Source organism: Narcine bancroftii, chromosome 1, assembly GCF_036971445.1.
Source record: "Narcine bancroftii isolate sNarBan1 chromosome 1, sNarBan1.hap1, whole genome shotgun sequence".
Taxonomy (NCBI): Eukaryota; Metazoa; Chordata; class Chondrichthyes; order Torpediniformes; family Narcinidae; genus Narcine; species Narcine bancroftii.
Genome location: NC_091469.1, coordinates 292,076,836 through 292,102,099, shown reverse-complemented (window position 1 = coordinate 292,102,099; position 25,264 = coordinate 292,076,836). Strand labels below are relative to the sequence as shown.

The following is a 25,264-nucleotide window of genomic DNA, read 5'->3' as shown; positions in this document are numbered from 1 at the left end:
GTGAGACGTGTAGGGAGCAAATCCAACCGGGGACTGAGGCTGGGAACTTGTCATCTGGACTGATGCCAGCCCCTATTCATGGCACAAGGGCGTAGGGATTCATTAAGTTGCTCCCGCGGCCTGCCTGTTCCCCCGGCCTACCTGTACCCCGGCCCCAGTTGGCATCCTGTCGCCGCGCCCTGCACAAGGTGGGGCGAGTGTAATTATAGGCGGTGAACGACTGTTGTTGGTGGAGGTTCCGAGGATACAGAGTGGGTTCGAGGGAATGTCGAATGGGAATCGCTATAAAGCAGAACGGCACGATGGGCCGAATAGCCTCCATGGTAACCGTCTGATCCGAAATTATTCCAATCCATCCCAGACTCTTGAGCAGCTGCCCACCGGGAACTGGGTTCATCGTTACCCAGTGGGGGAGCTCCCTCAGGGCCGCCCCCTGCCCCAGTGGGGGATCTCCCCCAGTGCCACACTTACCCCACAGTGCAATGATCTCTTTTGTTACCCCACCCTTGCTGTTGCCCAAGATTTTATATTGATGAGCTTTTTTGATAGTGAGTTTTGTCATTGTCAGAAGTACAAATTCTCACACATGAGTCTCTTTAAAGTCGGTGACACGACAAGCTTTATTTACAAGTCTGCAGAGTTGGACTCAACTGGCTTCTCGCCAAGTCAAGCCCCGATACATACAGTGCATTGATTTTTATACCTTTTTTGCTTGTCCTTCCCCTCCTCTTTAACACTGTTTTAATTGGTTAGTTTTTGCAAAATCATTCTAAGTACACTTGCATTTGTAATTATCATGTTAGTCACGTACACTACGAACTCTGCACACACTAAATTCTGTTTTTCACTCTTTTATCAATCTTTGGCTTCTACATGTCTCTTTGTGACCATGAAAGATCTCTGTTATAACATTGTCCAGCTAAACTTTTATGGTAAGCTCCCTGTCTATTCTGGCTTCCCCTTTTATGATTAATCATCACATTTTAACTTAAGCCCTTTTTAACCTAAATTCTCTATCTATAACAGTCATTACAAGTAGTTGTGAATGGTAGGTGAAAGGTTTTTTTTCTTCACTCTTTTTCTTCTTTGGGGTTAGCTGACATTTCAAAATATCCACAGGTTCTCAATTAACCTGAAATCCTGCACTATTTTCCCCTTCTATATTATGTCAATTTAAACCTCAGTATCTTGCAATATCCAATTGCAGGAAGACATGTCATCTATCCTCTTTGCTTGAGCCTCCACCTTGTTCCTTTGCATCATTTGTTTTTATAAGTTATTCTGTTAATTGTCAGCTGTCTACACCAGGAAACATTCCCCATTGCTGATGTTGGCATTTTAATGATGCATGTGAGGAGCCCAGATGTCATTGACTTTCTTCTCGATTTTTAATGTTTTCAGCTTTCCAGGAAGGAAATAATACAGAAACCTATGGAAAAGCTCAGGGTAGGCATCTTTTCTCTAGAGAGGAACAGAATTAATGGTTCACCGATATGAACTTCCACAGATGACCACAACCAGAAATACACTGAACTCAATTTCCTATTCAAGCTCCAATTTCATTTCTGTTAGCTTGTTAATTTAGGTTGGTTTTTAATTGTCTTCTCTCCACATCTAATCTTTAAACCACATTTCAACAATTCTCTGCAAGAACTCATTGCCTAAGCTTCAAACAAGCTGAATTGAAGAACTTTTACAGTGAACCTGATATATTTCCTGTTTAAACTTTGGTTATGATAAATCATTGGTTCTGTTTAATGTTTAATCTCAATTTTCCCATTACCTCTAAATCTTTTGCAGGTCAAATTATGATCTCCATATCCTTTAATATCCCTATAACTAACAACATATATATAGAGGGCAGATATTAGGGAGAATACACTATGTGTCATAAACTCACAATAAAGGGTCAGCCATTCTGGGTTTCTGTGTTAAATAGGGAGAAATTTATTTACTCAGAAGTAGATGAATCTGGAATTCTATTTTCCCCCTCTCCCCCCCCCCCCCACACACACACACACACTGTGAAAGCTCAGTCATTAATTTCAAATGAAATCAAGAGATGTATTTGGGATTTCATAATATCTCTTGGGTTGCTGGAATTTTAAAAGATTATCTGCTGTTTCTTTGGGGTATCTTTATCCTGACATGCATTTATATGTATCTATATTTGAAAATAATTAAAAGAGCTAGCTTGTAGTATATTGTGGGCTTTGTTTCAATTTGTTAAAGTAGTACAGGTAAAATCAATCAAATATACATCATTTTCATTTAATAATTTTTAATATAGTTTTTAAATTTAGACATATAGCATGGCAACTGGCCCTTTCAGCCTACAGCCTGTGCTACCCAATTGACAAACACCTGTGGTACGTTTTGAAGGGTGGGTGGAAACTGGAGCACCCAAAAGAAGCCCATGCAGACATGGGGAGAATGTACAAACTCCTTCAAGGCAATGTCAGATTCAAACTCTAGTCACTTGCGCGTTGCACTAACCATACTGCCCTTATAATCTTCACAGATCAGTTAGGAATATTAAGAAATATTGTTTTGAGGCTGAATGTTCTAGGGCTTGTATTTTAAGGATGTAAAAGTAATTATATATTAGGCATTTTTTCCTTATTCTTCTTGCAAAGTACTACAGTTGAAGCCCAGGATCACTTGTGGAGTCTTTTTAGCCACCAACTGATGGAAGGTTGGGTTCCCATCAGTGCAACTGTAATGTGTACCACCTAGAAATGCCTTGCAATCCCAATTCTCAGGGCATGTGAACCAGAAGGATTTCCAGCATTGCCTGTTTTGCAAAACCTAATCTTTCTCAGCTCCTGGTTCTTTGACAAATGTTTTAACCAGTGTTGGTAGCACAATTGGTTGTTATTTGCCTCCTTAGCCTGATCTTTGAAAAAGCCAATTCTTAGCAGACAGGCCAGAAGACTGAATATGGGCAAAGGTTAGGCTGTCATTCAAAATTGTTGGCAGACAAGAAATAAATAGGCAAAACATAGAAGGATATGGACAATGGAAAATGGAATTAATGGAAATGGACAAAGAGTTTGGCACAGATGTGGTGGGGCATAGGGCTTATTTCTGTGTTGTGCATCTTTGACAATAAAAGAACTAGGAGCAAAGGAAGGATTTGAGATAAAGGTCTGATGATAGAATCGAAGAGAGACTGTCTGTCTGAGTGTGTGCTGCACGGATGTAGAGGTGATGCTAGGAATGTTGCCTTATTGAGAGGGGGTAGTACTGATTGTGCACTGCACTCAGGATAAGGCTGACGTGATGCTGCAAGCTCCTGACAGCATATTTTCCATGCAAGCTCTGATTGGTGTATCCCCATCTTTGATGAGAGCTAGAATGGCTGTGAGGCAGAAAATGAAGCAATGTTTAATAATGTTTAGAGATGGGGATTATAATACAGTCACAGTGATTGAGATGGGGTTATAATACAGTCACAGTGGTGGAGATGGAGTTAAATACAGTCACAGTGGTGGAGACGGGGTTAAATACATTCACGGTGGTGGAGACGGGGTTAAATACAGTCACGGTGGTGGAGACGGGGTTAAATACAGTCATGGTGGTGGAGACGGGGTTAAATACAGTCACGGTAGAGACGGGGTTAAATGCAGTCAGAGTGGTGGAGACGGTTAAATACAGCCACAGTGGTGGAGACGGGGTTATGATACAGCCACAGTGGAGGAGACGGGGTTAAAAACAGCCACAGTGGTGGAGACGGGGTTAAAAACAGCCACAGTGGTGGAGATGGGGTTAAAAACAACCACAGTGGTGGAGACGGGGTTAAATACAGCCACAGTGGTGGAGACGGGGTTAAATGCAGTCAGAGTGGTGAAAGGGATGAGCTAATTGTTCGGGATGTTGTCAAGCTTGAAAGTTGTTTGACTGCATGCCTTGAGACAGGTGGAGATGGAGAGTATTTCATCAACTGCTGATGTGCCTTAAAAATGGTGAAGGGAGTTTAAGGTGGCAGGAGGCGAATCACTGTTTTTGGACAGCACAGCTGAGAACTGTTGTGGCATTCATGTGGCTAGTCCAGTTGAGTTCCTCGTCAGTGCTGACAGTTCCCACGATGTTGTTGATGAAAATGCAATAAATGCCAAAGGTGGATGATTAGGCATATCCCTGTCTTATTGTTAGCTATGTAGAGCAATTTATGCTACAGGGAAGGCTCCTCCGCTATATCATGCACCTATGTTGAGCTCGTCCAGTTTACCCATTTTGCTGCTAATTTCCATCCCAACCTCGATTTACTTGTTCTATCTCAAGCAACACTCTCCCCTTTCTCGATCTCTCTGTCTCCATCTCGGGAGACAAATTCTCAACAGACATCTTGTGCAGACCCATCAACTCTCATAGCTACCTTGACTACACATCTTCACACCCTGTCCCCTGTAAGGATTCTATTCCTTTCTTTCAATTCCTCCATCTCCATTGCATCTGTTTCCAGGATGAGGTCATCTATGCTAGATCATCTGAGATGTCCTTCAAAAATGTGGCCTCCCCTCTACCGCCATCATTTTGGCCTTCATCTGCATATCTTCCATTACCCACACATCTGCCCCTTTCGCTCCCACGTGCATCAATGACAGGATTCCCTTCTCACTTTCCATCTGGGCACCCTCCAACTGGATAGCATTAATGTCGACTTCTCCGGTTTCAGTCAGCCCACTACCCCACCCACCTCAATTTTCCTTGTGTCACCTTTCACCCAGTTCTGTTTTCACAGAGCCAAAAACACTCCAGTCAATTCTCAACTTTCCTCTCTCCTTTCCTATCCATATCCAATTTTGTCTGTTGGTCTGTACTCCTGCCCATTGAAGGTGGCACAGTTGGTGTAGTGGTTAGCATAACGCTTTTACAGACACCAGAGATTGGGACTGGACTGGGGTTCGAGTCCCGCACTGCCTCTAAGGAGTTTATACATTTTCCCCATGACTGTGGGTTTTCTCTAGGGGCACCAGTTTCCTCCCACTGTTCAAAACGTACTGGGTGTGTCAGTTTATGGGCAGCACAGACTTGTGAGCTGAAATGACGTGCATTGTGCTATATGTCTAAATTTTAAAATTCCATTCTCCCCAGCCTTTTAATTCAGGGACCTGCCTGCTTTTTGCTCATACCTTGAAGAAGGGCTCAGGCCTGGAATGTCGGTTATATATCATTTCCTCCTATGGGCTCTGCAAGACCTGCTAAGTTCCTCCAGCAATTCTATGATTTTATGACATTCACACCATCTGCAGACTTTCGTCTTTCACTTTGACAGCTGTTGGCCTGTGCCCATTGGAATTTTGGAGAACGAGGAGCGACCTCATTGAAACATTTTGAATGTTGAAAGACATAGATAGATAGGGAGTCCCAGGTTACTAATATTTGACTTACGGACAACTCGTACTTACGCCTCAAATCCATGCATGTGCCCCCAATCTGCACATGCACATTAATGTTACCTGACGAATGCCCCTTCCAGTTTGCATGAAATCAATGGAATGAGAGTAAGTGTTAACTTTTAATCATGATCTTTTTTCTTTTTTTCTGTCTAAACTGTTTTAAGGACTTTCTTTAATTTTTTTACAGTACTAAGACAAACATTTGGCTAACTGATCCGAAATAAGAACCATATGTACCTGTTTTGACTTATCTACAAATTCAACTTAAAGACAGACACAGGAATGAATCTTGTTTGTAACCTGGGGACTGTCTGTAGGTTATTTCCCATGGTGTGAAAGGAGAAAACAGGATTGAAGGGCATCCACAGAACAGAAATGGGGAGTTGGTGGTACATCTATAGAATTTGTTGCCACAGGTGGTTTTGGAGGCCAAGTCATTGGATGTATTTAAGGCAGAATTTGAAAGGTTCTTGATTAGCCAGGGCATCAAAGGTTATCAGTGGGAGAATGGATCAGCTCATCCATTAATGGTGAGGCATGCTTGATGGGCTGAATAGCCTATTTCTGCTCCTGTCTTATGTTTTTTTAGAATACTCTATAGTTTATACTTCCTCATTTAATTCTTCCAACCAAAATATAACCAGCATTTCTCAGCATTAACCACCTATCCGCCCGTTCCATCAGCCTGGCTCTTGTAGTTCGTTACTATCCTCACAGTTAAAAAAAAATTAGGCACACAGCATGGTAACAGGTCCTTTTGGCCCTTGAGCCTGTGTTGCCCAATTACACCCAATTTGATTAATTGGCCATTGTAAATTGCCTTGAGGGTGTAGGTGAGTGGTCGTACCTGGTGGGGGGCGGGGGCGGGGTTGGGGGATGACAGGGTAGTTAATGGGAATGTGGAGAGAATCAAATGAGATCAATGTAGGATTTGTGTATGTGGGTGGTTGATGTTCAGTAGGGACCCAGTGGGCCAAGGGGCTTGTTTCTATGACCCATGCAGGATAATATGGATGGCTGGTAATTTATTTTTATCAGAGTGTAGTATTTGTATTTTGCAGGTCATGTGAACTTCATGTGAAGGTATGATCAAGGCACCTGCAATTTTATGCCCTCACCCCACTTCTATCCCCTCCCCAACCCCACTACCAACCTAGGATGCATCTCAGCTCAATCAGGTGATTCATTCTCAGAATAATGTTAACCTTTCTAACACATTAATTATCAGTTTGTAGTCCATCTAGGATCCCAATGACACTTTCCTGAGACTCCAGCAATATCTGACTTAATAAAAACATGTAAACTATACTTATTTAGCACATCAGCCATGCCTCACCCTTATTTTTTTTTAAATTTTTTTATTTTTCACACTGTAAACCATATTGACCAAGATACATACAGACATTTTTCTTCTTAAATATATAGTGTCGTTTTCTCCCCCTTTTCCCCCCTCCCTTCCCTCCCTCCCTCACTCCCTTTCCCATTTATTTAAAGTTCAATCTATAAGATACATTAAACCCGTTAAACAATGTTGTCACTTAATAAAAATAAACAAGAAATTTTACTGAGTCAGTTCTTTTCATTATCTTCTCCTTCTGTCATTTTAGGTGGTGGAAGTCCACGGTAGGATTTCTCTATTGTGTTTCATGTATGGCTCCCATATTTGTTTGAATATTGTAATATTATTTCTTAAATTATATGTTATTTTTTCTAATGGAATACATTTATTCATTTCTATATACCATTGTTGTATTCTCAAGTTATCTTCTAATTTCCGGGTTGACATAATACATTTTTTTGCTATAGCTAGGGCTATCATAACAAATCTTTTTTGTGCTCCATCCAAATCGAGTCCAAATTCTTTGTTTCTTATATTACTTAGGAGGAAGATCTCTGGGTTTTTTGGTATATTGCTTTTTGTGATTTTTTTTAAATATCTGGTTTAGATCTTCCCAAAATTTTTTCACTTTCTCACATGTCCAAATTGCATGAATTGTTGTTCCCGTTTCCTTTTTACAGCGAAAACATCTGTCTGATACTGTTGGGTCCCATTTATTTAACTTTTGAGGGGTGATGTATAACCTGTGTATCCAGTTATATTGTATCATACGTAACCTCGTGTTTATTGTATTTCTCATAGTTCCGGAGCACAGCTTCTTTATCTTTATGTTTAGATCTTGTTCCCATTTTTGTTTAGTTTTACCATTAGTTTCCTTGTTCTCCTTTTCTTGCAGTTTGATGTACATGTTTGTTACAAATTTTTTGATTATCATTGTGTCTGTAATCACATATTCAAAATTGCTTCCTTCTGGTAACCTCAGACTGTTTCCCAATTTGTCCTTCAAGTAGGTTTTCAGTTGATAGTATGCAAACATTGTATTGTGAGTTATATTATATTCATCCTTCATTTGTTCAAAGGATAATAATTTATTTCCCGAATAACAATTTTCTATTCTTTTGATCCCTTTTCTCTCCCATTCTCTAAAGGAAAGGGTATCTATTGTAAAAGGGATTAGCTGATTTTGCGTCAATATTAGTTTTGGTAGTTGGTAATTTGTTTTATTCCTTTCTACATGAATCCTCTTCCAAATGTTGAGCAGATGATGCAATACCGGTGAATTCCTACGTTGTACCAATTTTTCATCCCATTTATATAGTATATGTTCAGGTATCTTCTCCCCTATTTTATCTAGTTCTAATCTGGTCCAATCTGGTTTTTCCCTTGTTTGATAAAAATCTGATAGGTATCTTAATAGTGCGGCTCTATAATAATTTTTAAAGTTTGGTAGTTGTAAGCCTCCTTGTTTGTACCATTCCGTTAATTTATCTAGTGCTATCCTCGGTTTCCCCCCTTTCCATAAAAATTTCCTTATTATTTTCTTTAACTCCTTGAAGAATTTCTCTGTTAGGCGTATTGGTAATGACTGAAATAGGTATTGTATCCTTGGGAAAATGTTCATTTTAATACAATTTATCCTTCCTATCAGTGTTAGTGGTAAGTCTTTCCAATGCTCTAAGTCGTCCTGTAATTTTTTCATTAATGGATGGTAATTGAGTTTATATAGATGGCCGAGGTTTTTATTTATTTGTATGCCTAGGTATCGCATTGGTTGTGTTTGCCATCTAAATGGTGATTCTTTCTTAAACTTTGAGAAATCCGCATTATTCATTGGCATTGTTTCACTTTTATTTGCGTTGATCTTGTACCCCGACACTTCTCCATATTCCTTCAATTTCCTATCTAATTCTTTTATTGATATTTCTGGTTCTGTTAAGTATATTATAACGTCATCTGCAAATAGACTGATTTTATATTCCTTGTCTTTTATTTTTATCCCTTTTATTTTATTTTCTGTTCTTATCAGTTCTGCTAGTGGTTCTATAGCTAACGCAAACAGTGAGGGAGATAGTGGACATCCCTGCCTTGTTGATCTGCTTAAGTTAAATTGTTTTGATATATATCCATTTACTGTCACTTTCGCCAATGGCCCCTTATATAATGCTTTAATCCAATTAATATATTTCTCTGGTAAGCTGAATTTTTGTAGTACTTTGAATAAATAATTCCATTCTACTCTGTCAAAGGCCTTCTCTGCATCTAAAGCAACCGCTACTGTTGGAGTTTTATTTCCTTCTACTGCATGAATTAAGTTAATAAATTTACAGATATTGTATGTTGTTCGTCTTTTTTTAATAAATCCAGTTTGGTCTAGATTTTCTATTTTTGGTACATAGTCGGCTAATCTGTTTGCTAATAGTTTAGCTATTATCTTATAATCTGTGTTAAGTAAAGATATTGGTCTATATGACGCTGGTGCAAGTGGGTCTTTCCCTGTCTTTGGTATTACTGTAATTATTGCTGTTTTGCATGAATCTGGTATGCTTTGTGCTTTATCAATCTGGTTGATTACTTCCAGAAGGGGAGGCATTAATAAGTCTTTAAATGTTTTATAGAATTCTATTGGGAATCCATCCTCTCCTGGTGTTTTATTGTTCGGTAGTTTTTTTATTATCTCCTGTAATTCTTCTATTTCAAATGGTTTTATTAATTTATTTTGCTCCTCTGTTTGTAATTTCGGTAGTTCAATTTTAGTTAGAAATTCATCTATTTTGTCTTCTTTCCCTTCATTTTCAGTTTGATATAGTTGCTCGTAGAATTCCCTGAAGTTTTCATTGATCTCCATTGGATTATATGTAATTTGCTTGTCCTTTTTCCTTAATGCCAATACCATTCTTTTAGTTTGTTCTGTCTTAAGCTGCCACGCTAGAATTTTGTGCGTTTTTTCTCCTAGTTCATAATATTTCTGTTTTGTCTTCATTATGTTCTTCTCCACCTTATATGTTTGTAGTGTTTCATATTTTATTTTTTTATCTGCCAATTCTCTTCTTTTAGTTGTATCTTCCTTTATTGCTAATTCTTTTTCTATATTTGTTATTTCCCTTTCCAACTGTTCTGTTTCCCGATTGTAGTCCTTCTTCATCTTAGTTACATAACTTATTATTTGCCCTCTGATGAACGCTTTCATTGCGTCCCATAGTATAAACTTATCTTTCACTGATTCCGTATTTATTTCAAAGTACGTTTTAATTTGTCGTTCAATTAATTCTCTAAAATCCTGTCTTTTAAATAGCATGGAGTTTAATCTCCATCTATACATTCTTGGTGGGATGTCCTCTAACTGTATTGCCAATAATAGGGGTGAGTGGCCCGATAATAGTCTAGCTTTATATTCCGTTTTCCTAACTCTCCCTTGAATGTGGGCTGATAACAGGAATAGGTCTATCCTTGAATATGTTTTATGTCTGCCCAAATAATATGAATATTCCTTTTCCGTTGGGTGTTGTTTCCTCCATATATCCAAAAGTTGCATTTCTTGCATTGATTTAATTATAAATTTGGTTACTTTGTTCTTTCTGTTAGTTTTTTTTCCAGTTTTATCCATGTTTGAATCCAAATTAAGGTTAAAATCCCCTCCTATTAGTATGTTCCCTTGCGTGTCTGCTATCTTCAAAAAGATATCTTGCATAAATTTTTGATCTTCTTCATTAGGTGAATATACATTGAATAAATTCCAAAATTCTGAATATATCTGACATTTTATCATTACATATCTCCCTGCTGGATCTATTATTTCCTCTTCTATTTTGATTGGTACATTTTTATTGATTAATATAGCTACTCCTCTGGCTCTTTAATTATATGATGCTGCTGTTACATGTCCTATCCAATCTCTCTTTAATTTCTTGTGTTCCACTTCAGTTAGGTGTGTTTCTTGTACAAATGCTATATCAATTTTTTCTTTTTTTAGTAAATTTAACAGTTTCTTCCTTTTGATTTGGTTATGTATTCCATTAATATTTAAAGTCATATAGTTCAACATAGCCATTTCATACTTTGTTTATCTTTCCTTTCTGTTTCCTCATCACCACCTTCCCTTCTTATCCATTTCTGCTTTCATTTTTTGAACACATTATAAGACAACATTTCTAAAACATAAAATATTTCCACTATTCTCATATCTAAAATTCCTTTAACCCCAATAGGCCCTCCCCTTCCTGAGTTGCCCTTTGTCCCTTGTCGGGCAACCACATCTCCCCTCTCCATTTGGATTTGCGAATTCACTCGCAAGCGTCAACTGATTTCGCAGTGACTGTAATTCTTCCCCACCCAGTCCCCCCCAGAAAAGATTTTAATCTCCATATATAACAAAGGTCACTCTCTTAATTCCCTCCTTACTTCCTTTCTTCCCTTTCTTTCCCTTCTTAGATACATACACACATATATATATATATACCTACATACACACATACATATAGTTTGTTGTCATTTTTGTTCTTGTTACATCTCTTCATCTCTCTGTCTGTTTTGTAGTTGTTCTGCAAATTTTCGTGCTTCTTCCAGATCCGAGAATAGTCAGTTTTGCTGCCCTGGAATAACTATTTTAAGTACTGCTGGGTATTTTAACATAAATTTATAACCTTTTTTCCATAGGGTCGTTTTTGCTGCATTAAACTCCTTCCTCTTCTTCAGGAGTTCAAAACTTATATCTGGATAGAAAAAAAATTTTTTGACCCTTGTTTTCCAGTGGTCTTTTGTCTTCTCTTATTTTCTTCATTGCCTTCTCCAGTATATTTTCTCTTGTTGTATATCTTAGGAATTTTACTAGAATGGATCTTGGTTTTTGTTGTGGTTGTGGTTTAGGGGCTAATGTTCTGTGTGCCCTTTCTATTTCCATTTATTCCTGTAATTCTGGTCTTCCTAGGACCCTGGGGATCCATTCTTTTATAAGTTCTTTCATATTTTTGCCTTCTTCATCTTCCTTAAGTCCCAATATCTTTATATTGTTTCTTCTATTATAATTTTCCACTATATCTATCTTCTGAGCTAACAGCTCCTGTGTTTCTTTAACTTTTTTATCAGATTCTTTTAATTTCTTTTTTAAGTCATCTACTTCCATTTCTATGGTTGTTTCTCGTTCTTCCACCTTGTCTACTCTTTTTCCTATATCTGTCATGATCATCTCTAATCTATTCACTTTTTCTTCTGCATTTTTTATTCTTGTTTTTATTTCACTGAATTCTTGTGACTGCCATTCTTTTACTGTTTCCATATATTCTTTAAAAAAATATATATCCATGTACTTGCCCTTCCCTTCATCTTCAATTTCTCTGTGTTCTTCCTCTTCTTCTTCTGAGTCCACTCCAGGATCTGTGTCCTTTACCTCTGTCTCTTCTGGTTTTCCCTTTGGGTTGTTTATTTTATTTTGTTGGGTATTTTTGTTCTTCTTATTTTTATTAGAAGTGTCTTGGTGTTGGTCTTCTTCCTCTGGGTTGGTCATCTGTTGTTTCTTTGATTTCTTATTTTTACTCTCTTCTTTCTTGCTCTCGTTATTTTCTATGTTTTCCTCTTGCTGTTGTGTTGTAGTTGTCAGTTTCAGCTGTGGAGATCGGCTCCTCAGCTGGTCCCCCCTCCCGTCAGTGCTATTTTTGTCTTGCGCATCGTGCATGCGCGAGGATTCGTGCATTCGCGGTTGCGCACTTTTGGCTCCGTGAGCCATTTTTGTAGTCCCGAGTTTGGGGCTTCGGCTGACCTCAGGGAGCGGGCTTCTCTCTCCACGGCGGGCCTCCTCGGACAGGTAAGGCGTTCACCTTCTTCTTCCGACGTCTTTCCTTCTTCTTTTCTTCCCGTTGTTTTTGGCTTTTCTTTTTTCGCTGCCATTTTCTCCACACTTTTATTTTCACTTTGTTTTGGTTTTTATGTTTGTGCCTTTGGTTTTTCTCTATCTTTTTTTTGCTTTTCTGGAGAGGGCTGGAGTTCCCCGACCGGCCACTACTCCATCATGTGACTCCTCCCGCCTCACCCTTATTAATCAATGATCAGTTCCATATCATTTACAACCCTTTACCCATTCACATACCTGCAGAATATTTTGGATGCCCTTTTGTCATCTTTTAAATTTCTGCTTTGAAATTTGGGAAACTTAAGTTCTCACTTGTGTGAGGATCCAAGCATCTTCTGTTGTACTTTTGCTTTAGTGACTACTTTTTGGCCATTTGTGGAATAGGCATCGATCTCCCTACCTTCTCCCTCTTGGGAATATACCTAGATTGTAGGTAAAATATCTCCACGTTAAGGACTCCTATTGTATACTTACTGTTTTGCCTGTCAAACTGCTCCACCTTCGAGGGTGGCCTCTCACACATTCAAATCATGGTGTTTTACAGCACACAAAAAGACCTCTTGGCTAAACTTGTCCATGCTTACCAAGCTGAATCCAGTTTGCCCAGACTGGACCTCGACCCAATTAAATTCACTCATCTTAAAATTGTTTGTTTATACATTGGAGATGGCATAATTATTCTGAACTAATTATGATCTTTGTTTTCTAGATACTTCTTCACTATTACTTAATCTGTTTGACCTGGCTCATTTCCAGGTCCAAGTCCAGCAATGCTGCCTTCCTCACTGAGCTGGAAACTTGGTGATCAAGAAAGCTCTCATGAATGCATGTCAGAAACCTTTGTCCCTTCTGATTATTGTGTGATTGGTATCACTGTCTGTGTTTGGATAGTTGGTCCCTCAGATAACTCCTGCATGGTTTTTGTATATCCCTGCAATTATTTTGCAAATCTCTCATTATCTTTCCCACCATTATGCCATTGCATAATCCCTTATTTATCTTTGGACAACCTTCTCAGCTGTCTCTGACTCCTCCAACATTGGGCCACCTTCAGTCTTACTAATTATGACCCTGACATGCTCATCCATCATTTATATGTGTTGCAATATATCATAAGACTTAGTCTGATCCCTTTAATATGCCACTTGTTATAAACTTGCATTTATAAAAATTCTTCATCACTGCTACTGTCTTCCTCTAACACCAGGCCAATTTTTTAAAAAAGATTTTATTTAAAAATGTCTCCATACATGTAGTAATCAAATTTAATATAATACAGATTAAAAAGGGGGGGGGGGGAAACTAAAACTACACACATGGTGTTATATAATCCACCCCCAAAACCTCCCTCACCCCCCAAACCTCCCACCCTCAAAATAGTTGATAAAAAGATAAAATATAATATAAAGTATAAAGTGAATGGAAAGAAAGAAACTTTCGGGATTGCACAGAGGGATATCATCTGATATACACATCTAAACAGGTCCAGAGGCACAGGAAGCATAACATTATAAATTTAAACCTAATATTTGAGTATATGGGCACCAGATTTGTAGAAATGTAGCATGTTTATTTCTCAAATTATATGGTTTTTTTTACCAAAGGAATATAACTTTGAATTTCTGCCGATTCTTGATCCACTGCTCCAATATGCCTTCGATCACTTGTGCCTGAATCTTCTGGATCTTGTCAAAAAAACTTATTAAAGTCCATTTAAACTATCTCTACCAATGTCCTATAATCAATTTTCTTGGTTAATCTAAAAAAAATCTGATTTGTAAGTCACGAAATAAAATGCTGGAAAACTCAAGTGGGTCAACCAGCATTTGTGGTGTCAAAAGGCATGCGTCAACTGTTTTTATAAGGTACTTTACAGGAGGTCGTTCAACAAGCTTAGAGCACATGGAATTGTGGGTAAAGTAACCATAGTTTCAGAACAAAAACAGAAAATTCTGGAGATCTTCACAGGGGCAGGCTGCATTTATGGGAAGAGAAATAGAGTCAATGTTTCAGGTCAGAGACCCTTTGACAAACCAGTAGCAAGTAGTGAGAATTAAGTGTTGTTTCATACATATAACTACAGTAGTGCTGGGTTGGGGCTTTAGTCCAGCTATTCACATCAATATTTGGTTAGAAAAGATGATATTGGGAGGCTCGTTGTGAACATTAGAAAAGCTGTGAGTGGATAAGAAGTGAAAAATCTGAAGTTATCTCCTTTTGTGTGCAAAATAGAAAAGCGGAGTATTTTTAAATGTTGTTGTATAAGATACTGGTGAGCCACATCTGGAGTAATGTGTGCAGTTCTGGTCTCCTTGAGGAAGGATGTAGTGGCTTTGGATCCAGTTCAGAGGAGGTTCACCAGGTTGACTCCAGAGATGAGGGGTTTATCCCATGAGGAGAGATTGAGTTATCTGGGTCTGTACTTGCCAGAATTTAGAAGAATGAGAGGGATCTTGCAGAAACATATAAAGCATAGACAAGATAGAGGTAGGTAAGTTGATTACTCTGGTTGGGGGGACCAAAATTAGGGGACATTGCCTCAAAATTCAGGACAGAGATGAAAAGGAATTGTTTTTCCCAGAGTGTGGTGAATCTGTGAAATTCACAGTGGAAGCAACCTTGGTAAATATATTTAAGATCAGGTTGGATAGATTTTTACATAGTAAGGCAATTAAGGGATATGGGGGAGGGGGGGGGAGGAGGAGGCAGGTAGGTGGAGATGAGCCTATTATCACATCAGCCATAATAACATTGAATGGTAGAGCAGGTTCGACAGGCTGGTTGGCCAACTCTGCTCCTGTGTCTTAGAGACTTTTTATTGAACATGCAGGTCCTGCAAGTGATGAAGGAGACAAGTGCCATGTTGGCCTTTACTAGAGAGAAGTTGAGTGTAGAGATGTCTTACTGCATTTATACAAGGTCTCGGTGAAATTGCATATGGAATAATGTGCACCATTCTGGGCTCCTTCCCTAACTATATACGTGTATCATAGAAGAATAACTCTTCCGTGTCAAATAGAGAGCACAGTAACAATTAATTAGATGTTCCAGGAATAGTCCCAACCGTATGAAAAGAGATTGCATTGGCTAAGAAGTTATTAAAATCATGAAGGACAGTGATATGATAGATAATCAGAATTTATTCCCAGGATAGAGTGTCTAAAACTTGCTGACGTTTTAAGCATAGGTTTAAGATGAAAGGGAAAATGTTCAAAAGGGAAGTTTTTCCACAGAGAGTGGTAGGTACATGGAGCTAGCTGTCAGAGGGTATAGTAGAGGCAGGTGCAACTACAACGTTTAAATGGTTACATGGACAGGAGAAGTTAGAGGGAAATGGCCAACTGCAGGGAAATTATGATGGGGAACTGAGGGACCTATTTCTGTGTCGTGTCACTCTATCATTCGGTATGTATTCCTTAGAGTCCAGAAGAATGAGAGATGTCATTTAGGCTTTAAAAATCTTATGGGGTTTACAAGTGGATGCAGGGAGGATGTCTAAAATGAGGGGCCTCAGGGGTAGATTATTTTAGACTGGAGAAATTTTTTTATGTAGAGGCTCTCTATCTTACAAGGGTGTGAGGGCTCGGTCGTTAAGCGTATTTTGGATAGGTCAAACACTTGGATTGGTCATTGAGAATGATGTAACATATTTTGTTGTGTTTACTAGTGGTTGACAGGCGGCTGTACCTGTAGTTTAGTGATGGGATTCCTGTTACAATATTTGAACCCAAAATGCCTGGAGAAAGATCAGCAAGTGATAGTGTGGGTAACATGTCAAGAATGTCGAGAAAGAGCATCACGTTGGATGTGAAACTGCAGGTGTTGAGGCGGCTTGAAGTCAGCGAGTGCCAGGTCGATGTTGGCCAAGATTTAAATTTAGCTATATCGACCATTCAAACAATTTTGAAAAATGCTGAAAAGATTAAAGCTTCTTGCAAAACCACTTCATTAAATGCCACAAAGTTAGCTCGGTCACAGAGCAATTTGTTGGAGAAGATGGAGAGCAGATTGTGCACGTGGATGGAAGATCAAACACACCACTGCATTGCTTTAAGCCAGTTTATGATCATGGAGAAAGCCAAGAGCATATTTACCCACCTGCAGGAACAAGAGGGCGAGGGATCAATGACGGAGATATTCACAGCCAGCAGAAGGTGGTTCTTGAGGTTTAAACGTTGCAGCAACTTGCAGAACATTGACATCAGGAATATAGTGAAAGGCTCAGGGCTATCATCAAGCATGGCAGCTATCCTCCTCAGCTTGTCTTTAATGTTGATGAAACGGGCCTTTTTTGGAAAAGGCTGCCGTGATGCACCTTCATTTCCTGAGAGGAAAAATTTGCATCTGGATTTAAGGCAGCCAAAGATCGCCTGATGCTCTTGCAGGGAGACTTTAAACTTAAACCCATGCTTGTATACCATACAAGAAACCTTAAAGTGATGTAAGGGTTTTCCAGTGAGCATTTGCCTGTAATCTGGAAGGCAAGCAAAGTGGCTTGGATAACGATCACCATCTTCCAGCAGTGGTTTGTTTCATATTTTTGCCCAACAGTGAAGTTTTATTGTGAGGAAAATAACCTTGAACTTCAAAAGTACTTGATAGTGCCCATGACGATCCACTGAACACTGACAGCCTCCCAACTTGCCTTCCTGTGGAGGTGGTATATCTTCCAAAAGACACATGCCTCTCATCCAGCCAATGGATCAACGTGTCATTTCCAATACTACGTGAGATGCATCTTCAAACAGCTTGTTGAAACAACAAAAGGGCAAGATCAGCAGTCAATTGGGAAATTCTGGAGGTCATACAACATGACAAAGGCTGTTGATAATATCAGTGTATCCTGGGCAGAAGTCACCAGTACCTGTATGAACATTGCTTGGCCGGAGGCATGTGGTGACGTTACAGGATTGGAGAAGGGGGAGCAGTCAATCATTAGTGAATTAGTCCAACTTGAGGCCCAGATTGGTCTGGAGGAAGTTGATGCTGATGTTGTGACTGAACTACTGCACTCTTATGGGGATGGACTAACACATGAGGAGCTGCAGGAGTTGGAACAACAGACTCCAATGTAAAGAAATTTAAGCACAGCAATTTTGATGGAAGGCATCAAAAAAATTGTAAAAGGAATGGAATTTTGTGACATTGATCCAGACTGTGAGTGCAGCTCCTCTGTGAGAAGAACTGTGCTCAACAGTACCTCGTGCTACAGAGAAATGCTCTGGGAAAGGGAGAGACAGGCAAGACCACAAACCCTGGATCACATTAAAAAGGAAGAGCCATAGCCTGGCCTAACTTCCCTGTAGTGGAGTGCATTCCTTAACCTGGTTTCATCCGCCCCTGCATTCCACTGATTTGGGTGTCCATTTTGTCAGTTTACCTTGTATTAATTACCATTGTACATTCACTGTTTAATAAATATTACAGTAGTCTGCCAATTATGCTCCATGAACCCCTCATTTATGGCTTATTGGCAGAAAAAATGTTACTAATGATGGTGCTCCATCAATTTAACACAAAAATAAGCCTTCTGAGAGATACTTTAGTCAGCACTCTGGACCCAAGAGCATGTCTTGAGCATTAAGGGACCATGACTGTCTCCTCTTATGTGGTCACAGGGAAAATTACCTTTAAGTCTCCACTGACATTAATTCTATCGCATATGTTTTCACATTTCTGCCTCTGTGAGTTCTAATTGTTTGTATATTTCTCACTAGAATATTCTGCTTATTTTCCTTTGAATCAATTTTTCACTTTAAAAAAAAATAATTTTCTCTTACTCTTGCTTACTAGAATAACCTGATGATACCAAAGCAAGTTTTGTGGCTTAGTTTAATACAACCCTTACTTAGCTAGCCATGGGTGAGATAGATTTCCTGTGGATCTTTTTCCTTAATGGAATGTAATATTGAAACTTTTCAAGCTGTACCTTCATCTTCCCTAATTCCCTACATTTTTCCATTGGCAAGCATGTCCCTCAGAACAATATACTTGCCATTTTTTTCTGGTTTGGATTTGCCAATCTTAAACACTATCAAAATTCAAACATGATCAGCTGTCTCCAAAAGATGCTTTACCATGAATTAACCGTGTCACTACTGACATGAATTGAGAAAAGGATTGAGACAGAGAGTAAAGAGGAATAAAAGTACTGCTGTCAGACTGTGGGAATCAGTGATTGGGCCGCAGCTATTCACAATTGACATCAGTGATCTGAGAGACAATCAAAGACTACCTTTCCTACTAAGCTGCAGAGTTACCTGGAATGGAGGGCTATTGTTATAAGAGGTGGGATTGTCACAAGTTTAAAACGAGATGTCTAACATTATGAGAGGCAAAGATAGGAGCTAAGTTTGGCTCCAACACAAACTATAAATGCACTGAGGACACCACCATTGTTGGCCCAGTAACGAATGAGTGACTCTGAATGAGTCAGAGAACAGGATGGAGATCGAGAATCTAGTTGGGTGACTCCAGAACAACAATCTTCCTCTCAAGACCAAGCAGTATATTTTGGACTTTAGGAAGGGGAGACCGAGGGACCATCCACCTGTCTTTGTTAATGAGAGGGTTGGTACTTTCAAGTTCCTGGGAGTCCACATATCAGAGGATCTCTCCTGGAATCAACACATTGAAGCATCCATGAAGAAGGCACACCAACACCTATGTAAAAAAAAATGTCTGAGGAGATTTGGCATGTGGTCAAATATTCTGCCAAACTTCTACTGGTGTACTGTGGAAAGTATACTGACTGCATTATGGCCTGGTTTTGAAACTCAAGTGCCTAAGAATGTAAAGGTTACAGAGTGTGCAAACGTAGCTAAGTCCATCACGGGCACTGACTTCCATCCATTGTCAATATCCTAAAGGATCCCATCATCCTGGTTATAACCTCTTTTCATTCAGCTATCAGGCTCCTGAACATTTCCGTACTATTCTAACTCTAAACTACCTAAAAGATCTGACTGCACCACTGAAATATCCCATTTTGTTTCTTGCTCTAACTGCAAATGTGAATATTTATTTATCTATGTTATTTATTATCTTTTTTTCTGGCTTGTATTTGTGGTAATTTACATTTTTGTTGTTGTTGGTGTATCTAAGGTACCTGTGTGACTGCAGCAAGAATCTCAGTAAATCTGGACATTATACTTGTGTATATGACGATAAACTTAGATTAAATATTGATAGGATAGATAATCAGAAACTTTTTCCAAGGGCAGAAGTGATAATTTTAAGAGATCGGGGTTACATTTTTCAGACAGAGGGTCGTGGTTATCTAGAACGAGCTGCCAGAAGACGTGGTGGAGGCGGGTAGAATTGGGTTTAAAAGTAATTTGAACAGATACATGGGATAGAAAAGGGATACCAGTAAAGATGCAGGCAAATGAGATTGGCATAGATGGGCATCACAGTACATCGAAGGGACCCCATTCTGTGTTGCGTGATTCCCTTCTTTTAAAAAAACTTTATTAATATTAAAATATAAACAATTGAGCAATACAATTATACATTGTGCAACATTAATTAAAATAAAGGAATTCTTTTTCCAAATATTAACACAATTCAAAAATCCTGAGCACATTGGTAATAGGATATCAAAGCATAACATTTAAAAAAAAACCCAAAAGAGAAAGAAAGATGACATTATAAATTATTTTCAAGAAAGTTATAAAATTTTTTTATTAAAAAATTTTACAATTCCCTTTTTTTCTCCTTCTGTAATTTTATTAATGTTTACATTATTCGCTGTTTAACAAAAGAGTTTTCTATTATCAAAATCAAAAGAAAGAAGGGAAAATCCCAAACAAAAAATACCTTATAATTTTTTTTAAACTTTATTTAAGATTTTATAACATGAATAACATATAGGATTACATTAAAAAAAATTAAGAATAAAATAATAAAATTACAATACAGTATCAGTAATCTAAATAAACTATACCCTCCCCAATAATTATTACACATTAATAACCCAACTCAAATTAGTCCAACCCCCCCTTTCCCCCCCAAAATAAAGTGAAGAATTAATAAAGTTAATAATATATGTAAGAAAAAAAACCCACTTACAAAAAAAAACAAAAACATAACCGATTAAAATACTAACAAAAAGAAAAGTAATTAATACTAAGATATCAGACTTAAAAAACATATTTAAATCAAACTTAAATGCATATATTTAACAAACGGAGTTAAGATGAAACATATATTTAACTCAAACTTAATATAAAAAATTAGTAAAGTTAGTAACATTATCTATCAAAAATTCTTAAACAATAATCAATTCTTTAAAAAAAATTGTAGCATGAAAAAAAAGATGAAAAAAAACTTTATAGAGATAAACCTTTACAAAATATCAACTAACCACATCTATCATCATATTAGTCACATAAACCACCATCTTAAAACAAAATTCAAACCTCATTAAGCATTGTACAATTCAATTTTAGTACTCTTCCACCATTTTTCCCTTTTACTCTTGAATAGTTATCCAATAAAAGCTCCAATACCACATTTAAATATCCCCAATCATTACGTTAAAATTCAGATATCCAAATAATAAAAACACATCTAAAACGAAATCTACATCTTCAACAAATGGAGCATAAACCACAAACAAAATTCAAGCCTCAATAAGAATTGTACAATTCAATTTATAACTTTCACCATTATTCCCTTCGTTCTATAACTAAAATAGCAAAATAATATACACCAGAATTACCACTCCTTTCACCTTAAAGTTAAAGAAAAAATATTTAAAAAAACTTATCCATCCCATTCACATTTAAATTTCAGATATTCCTTATCTACTGAATAAACTTTACAAAAAAAACACATCAATTTTTAGTTTTTTAAACAATCAAATACTTTCTTATGCTTTTTTTTTATATTTATACAAAAAAAAACCCTTCACTCTTTAATCTAATAATACAAAAAAAAAGGGAAAAAAACAGGTAGGGGGTTAAAAATACCCCCTCCCGTCTAAACCGCGCAATGCGGTAACTCCATAACAAAAAATGGGTGTGAGATAACTCACACGTAGCAGATTACTTTCAGGAAATAGTGCCTATCCAGTTCTCTCCCCCAACTCTCACTTCATCTTAAACTAACATCATCATTATTTAATATCCCTTTTTTTTAAAAAAAACATTAGAAAAAAAAGGACAACTCTTCTTTTAATCAGCTCCAACTGCCGAGTCACCATTACAACCATTCCTTCTTGGAGCACGGCTCTTTTCTTCCATCTCTTGTCTCCTTAGAGATCGCGGTGGACTATGTCTCTGTTGAAACTGAGTAATTGGCAGCTCTTGAGCAAATGCTATAGCTTCCTTTGGAGAATCAAAGAACTTTGGTTGGTAACCATCTTGAAAAACCTTCAAAACAGCTGGATATCTAAAGGTTGCCTTGTAACCTTCCACAACAACTCTTTAGCAGGATTGAATTCCCGTCGTTGGAACATAACTTCTTGACTCAAATCTGCATAGAAGAAAACTCGATTATTTTGAATCATCAAGGGTGATTTTCTCTGTTGTGCATTTCTAATAGCCGCTCGTAAAATTATTTCTCTGTCGTAATAATTCAAGCAACGAACCAAAACAGGTCTTGGACTTTGACCTGAAATAAGTCTTCTACGCAAGGCTCTGTGAGCTCGTTCCAGTATTATACCTTCCAGGAAATGTTCTTGACCCAGCACCTGTGGAATCCATTCAGTAAAAAATTTTCTTGGGTCTGGTCCCTCCATACCTTCCGGCAAACCAATAATCTTTATATTGTTCCGTCTGGATTGGTTTTCCAAATAATCAATCTTTTTCATCAAATTTTTTTTTGAGTTTGTAAGTCTTCGACCATTTTGGTCACATCAAAAACTTGATCCCGTATTTCATCTATATCTTCTTCACATGAATTAAATTTATCTCTCACTTCAAGCTTAAAAGCTCCAAACTCAGCCATCTGTTGAGAATGTATTTTCACCAAAGCATTAAACCTAGTACCAAGTTCAGTCATAATCTTGGATAATCCCTGCATTGTATAAGATAATTTAGATTCAAGATTCACAAAAATCTTTTCAATTGGAAGAGATTTTGGCTCAACAGATTCCTGCTTCTTCTGCATAACCAAAGGATCTTCTGTTCCTTCCTTCATTCTGGTTGCCTTCCTTGTAGTATGACTGCGTGTGGAAACCCCAGCCACAGCCTCTCCAGCAGTGACTGGAGGACGCTGGCCGGGGTTTTCCCCAGTCCATAATGTATTAAGTTCTCCCAGTACATCAAGTTGTATAGATTCTTCTATCTCAAGAGATGCAGTTTGCAGCGCCACCTCTACAGTTGACAAATGCCTTTGAGTAACTCTTTGTTCTAAAGGCTGTTTGGCGCCCTCTTTAGGGGGCTCTACCGATGTAACATAGAGCTCTACATCCGAACACTGTACCTCTCTCCTAGGATCCATTTCACGCTGAGTCCCGGTATCTTTCCTGTAGGTAGGCTCCAAAACTTGAACTTTTGGAAAATGTAGTTTTTTGATGATCTGTTGTCGTTTTTTTTTGCTCTCTTTCACCAATTGTACCATCATAAGTTAAATTAACAGCACTGAAATTATCTAAACTTTTAAAGAATTTTAACGGGCATTTCTAGACAAAACAATAAGATAGAGTCAGGAGAGGACTGGAAGGCACGTCTGATCCTTACGCCATCTTGCCACGCCCCCCCAAATACCTTATAATTTAAAACCCTGACCACTAAGGGAGGTTTTAAAAAAAAGATACGTGGGAATCAAGTGACACCAAGCCGAAACCAGACAGCACAACACCAAAGCATCTGAGCACCCCAATTCTTTAGGTTATGATAATTGTCCATTTATGGGGCCCCATGTCTTTTAGAAGTTAATATTTGAATCGTGTTGTGTGATTCCATCGAATAAAAACTTGCTAGCCCTGAGTATGGGGGGGAGACTGAAGGGGATATGGATGAATCAGTGGGTGGTGAACACATAGATATGATATGAGACTGTTGCCGTCTACGGAATTATAATGCTCTGAAATTCTTACTTGCTGCAGTCATACAGGTACACAAGGGAGATAAACAAAATTAGTACAGCATAAATGACCACGAGTCAGAAAAATAGATAATAAATTTTAATTGATAGACAAAAATATTCATTACATGAAGGATGTGGATGTTTTGGAGAGGGTGCAGCAAAGATTTACCCAGATGTTGCCTGGACAGGAGAAGCAAGGTTGACAGAGCTGGGGCTTTTTTCTTTGGAGTAACAAAGGATGTGAGGTGACTTAATGGAGGTGTACAAGGTTATGAAAGGCATAGACAGAATGGACAGGCAGCACCTCTTTCTCAAAGCGACAAGAGCAAATACCAGAGGACATCAGTTTAAGGTGAGTGGAGGAAAGTTTAGGGGAGACATGAGAGTAAGTTTTTAAATGGAGAGCAGTGGGTACCTTGAATGCATTGCCAGGGATGGTGGTGGAGGCTTGTACAATAGAGACATTTATAAATCTCTTGGGCACAATAAAAGAAAAAAGAAAGAAGGTTATGGGTGTGAGATTAGGAAGTGCTGGATTGTAATAAAGTAGTTTTGCATAGGTCAGCACAACATCATGGGCTGAAGGGCCTGTACTGGGCTGTAATGTTCTATGTTCTAAATATTCACAGTTGGACAGTGCAAAAAGAAGATAAGGTGTTAATAGTGCAGGATTTGTAGATGTGAAATAACACAAGGTTGTTCACTTTGTACATGATTGTAAAATGGAGTGTGTTAAATCATGAAGGGTCGATGGTGTGTATGTTCAAAGACTATATATTAAATTGTTGAAGGCCAACATTCAGAGGGCAAATTAAATGTTAACCTTTAATATAAGACATTTTGAGTACAGGAGTAAGGAACTCTTATTGCAATTGTACAGTGGCTTTGGGAGACCAGGCATATAGGCTTTTTATTTTGCATAAGAAAGGAGGGCAGAATTTTCAGGGGTGGTGAGTTTTTTGTACAACGAGACCAGGACTTGTGTTTCTCATTGAAATGTACAAAATTCTTAAACAGGTATTACCTAGATTGAAGATGTTTCCCTGGCTGAGCAGTCGAGGACTGAAGACACTTTCAAAGTTGTGGGCACACTAGGACTGAGACAATGATAAATGTGAGGAATTCTCCACCCCTGCGGACTGTGATGGTGCATTTGTTAACTTCATTCAAAACCAAGATCAACAGTTGTATGGACACCAAGGGATTCAAAGAGATGTGTCGGTGGTGTAGCAGTGTAGCACTGAGGGGGAAGGTAAGTTCTGAAGAGAAGCTCAATAGATTGGGTGAACCCCCCGCTCCTCCCTTATTTTTTTAAATTTAGACAAACAGCACTGTAACAGGCCCTTTCAGCCCACAAGCCCGTACCACCCAATTGGCCTACAATCCCAGTACGTTTCAAATGGTGGGAGAAAACTGGAAGCCCCCAAAGAAAGCAAGCTATTCATTCCTCACAGTGGAACAATGGCAGGTCTGACCCAAGTTAAATACTTCATGAATATGATAATCACCACATAAATTGAACACCCTCCTCATTCCTTCTTGCTACCACTGCTAACATTCACTTTATTTATTTACATGCTGTTTCCTTATAAATCTGCACCTCTCTAAATGCAGACTTGTGCAGTTCCTCAGAACATTTCCAACAAG

At 38.3% G+C, this 25,264-nt stretch overlaps 1 protein-coding gene across 11 annotated transcripts in view; it reads left to right on the top strand.

Annotated features, from left to right (window-relative positions):
- bet1l (Bet1 golgi vesicular membrane trafficking protein-like) overlaps nucleotides 1–25,264 on the top strand; it is a 42,942-nt gene that overhangs the window by 90 nt on the left and 17,588 nt on the right. For 2 of the 11 annotated variants that reach the window (XM_069904479.1, XM_069904399.1), the window contains exon 2: nucleotides 24,635–24,869. The exons of 1 other annotated variant lie outside the window; for it this stretch is intronic. Coding sequence is in view for 4 of the 10 variants with exons in the window: in XM_069904364.1 (XP_069760465.1) it covers nucleotides 266–323; nucleotides 1,402–1,446 (103 nt within the window). In the remaining 6 variants the exon portion in view is untranslated. 8 more of the 11 variants (XM_069904437.1, XM_069904504.1, XM_069904388.1 and 5 more) reach the window with 7 other exon arrangements.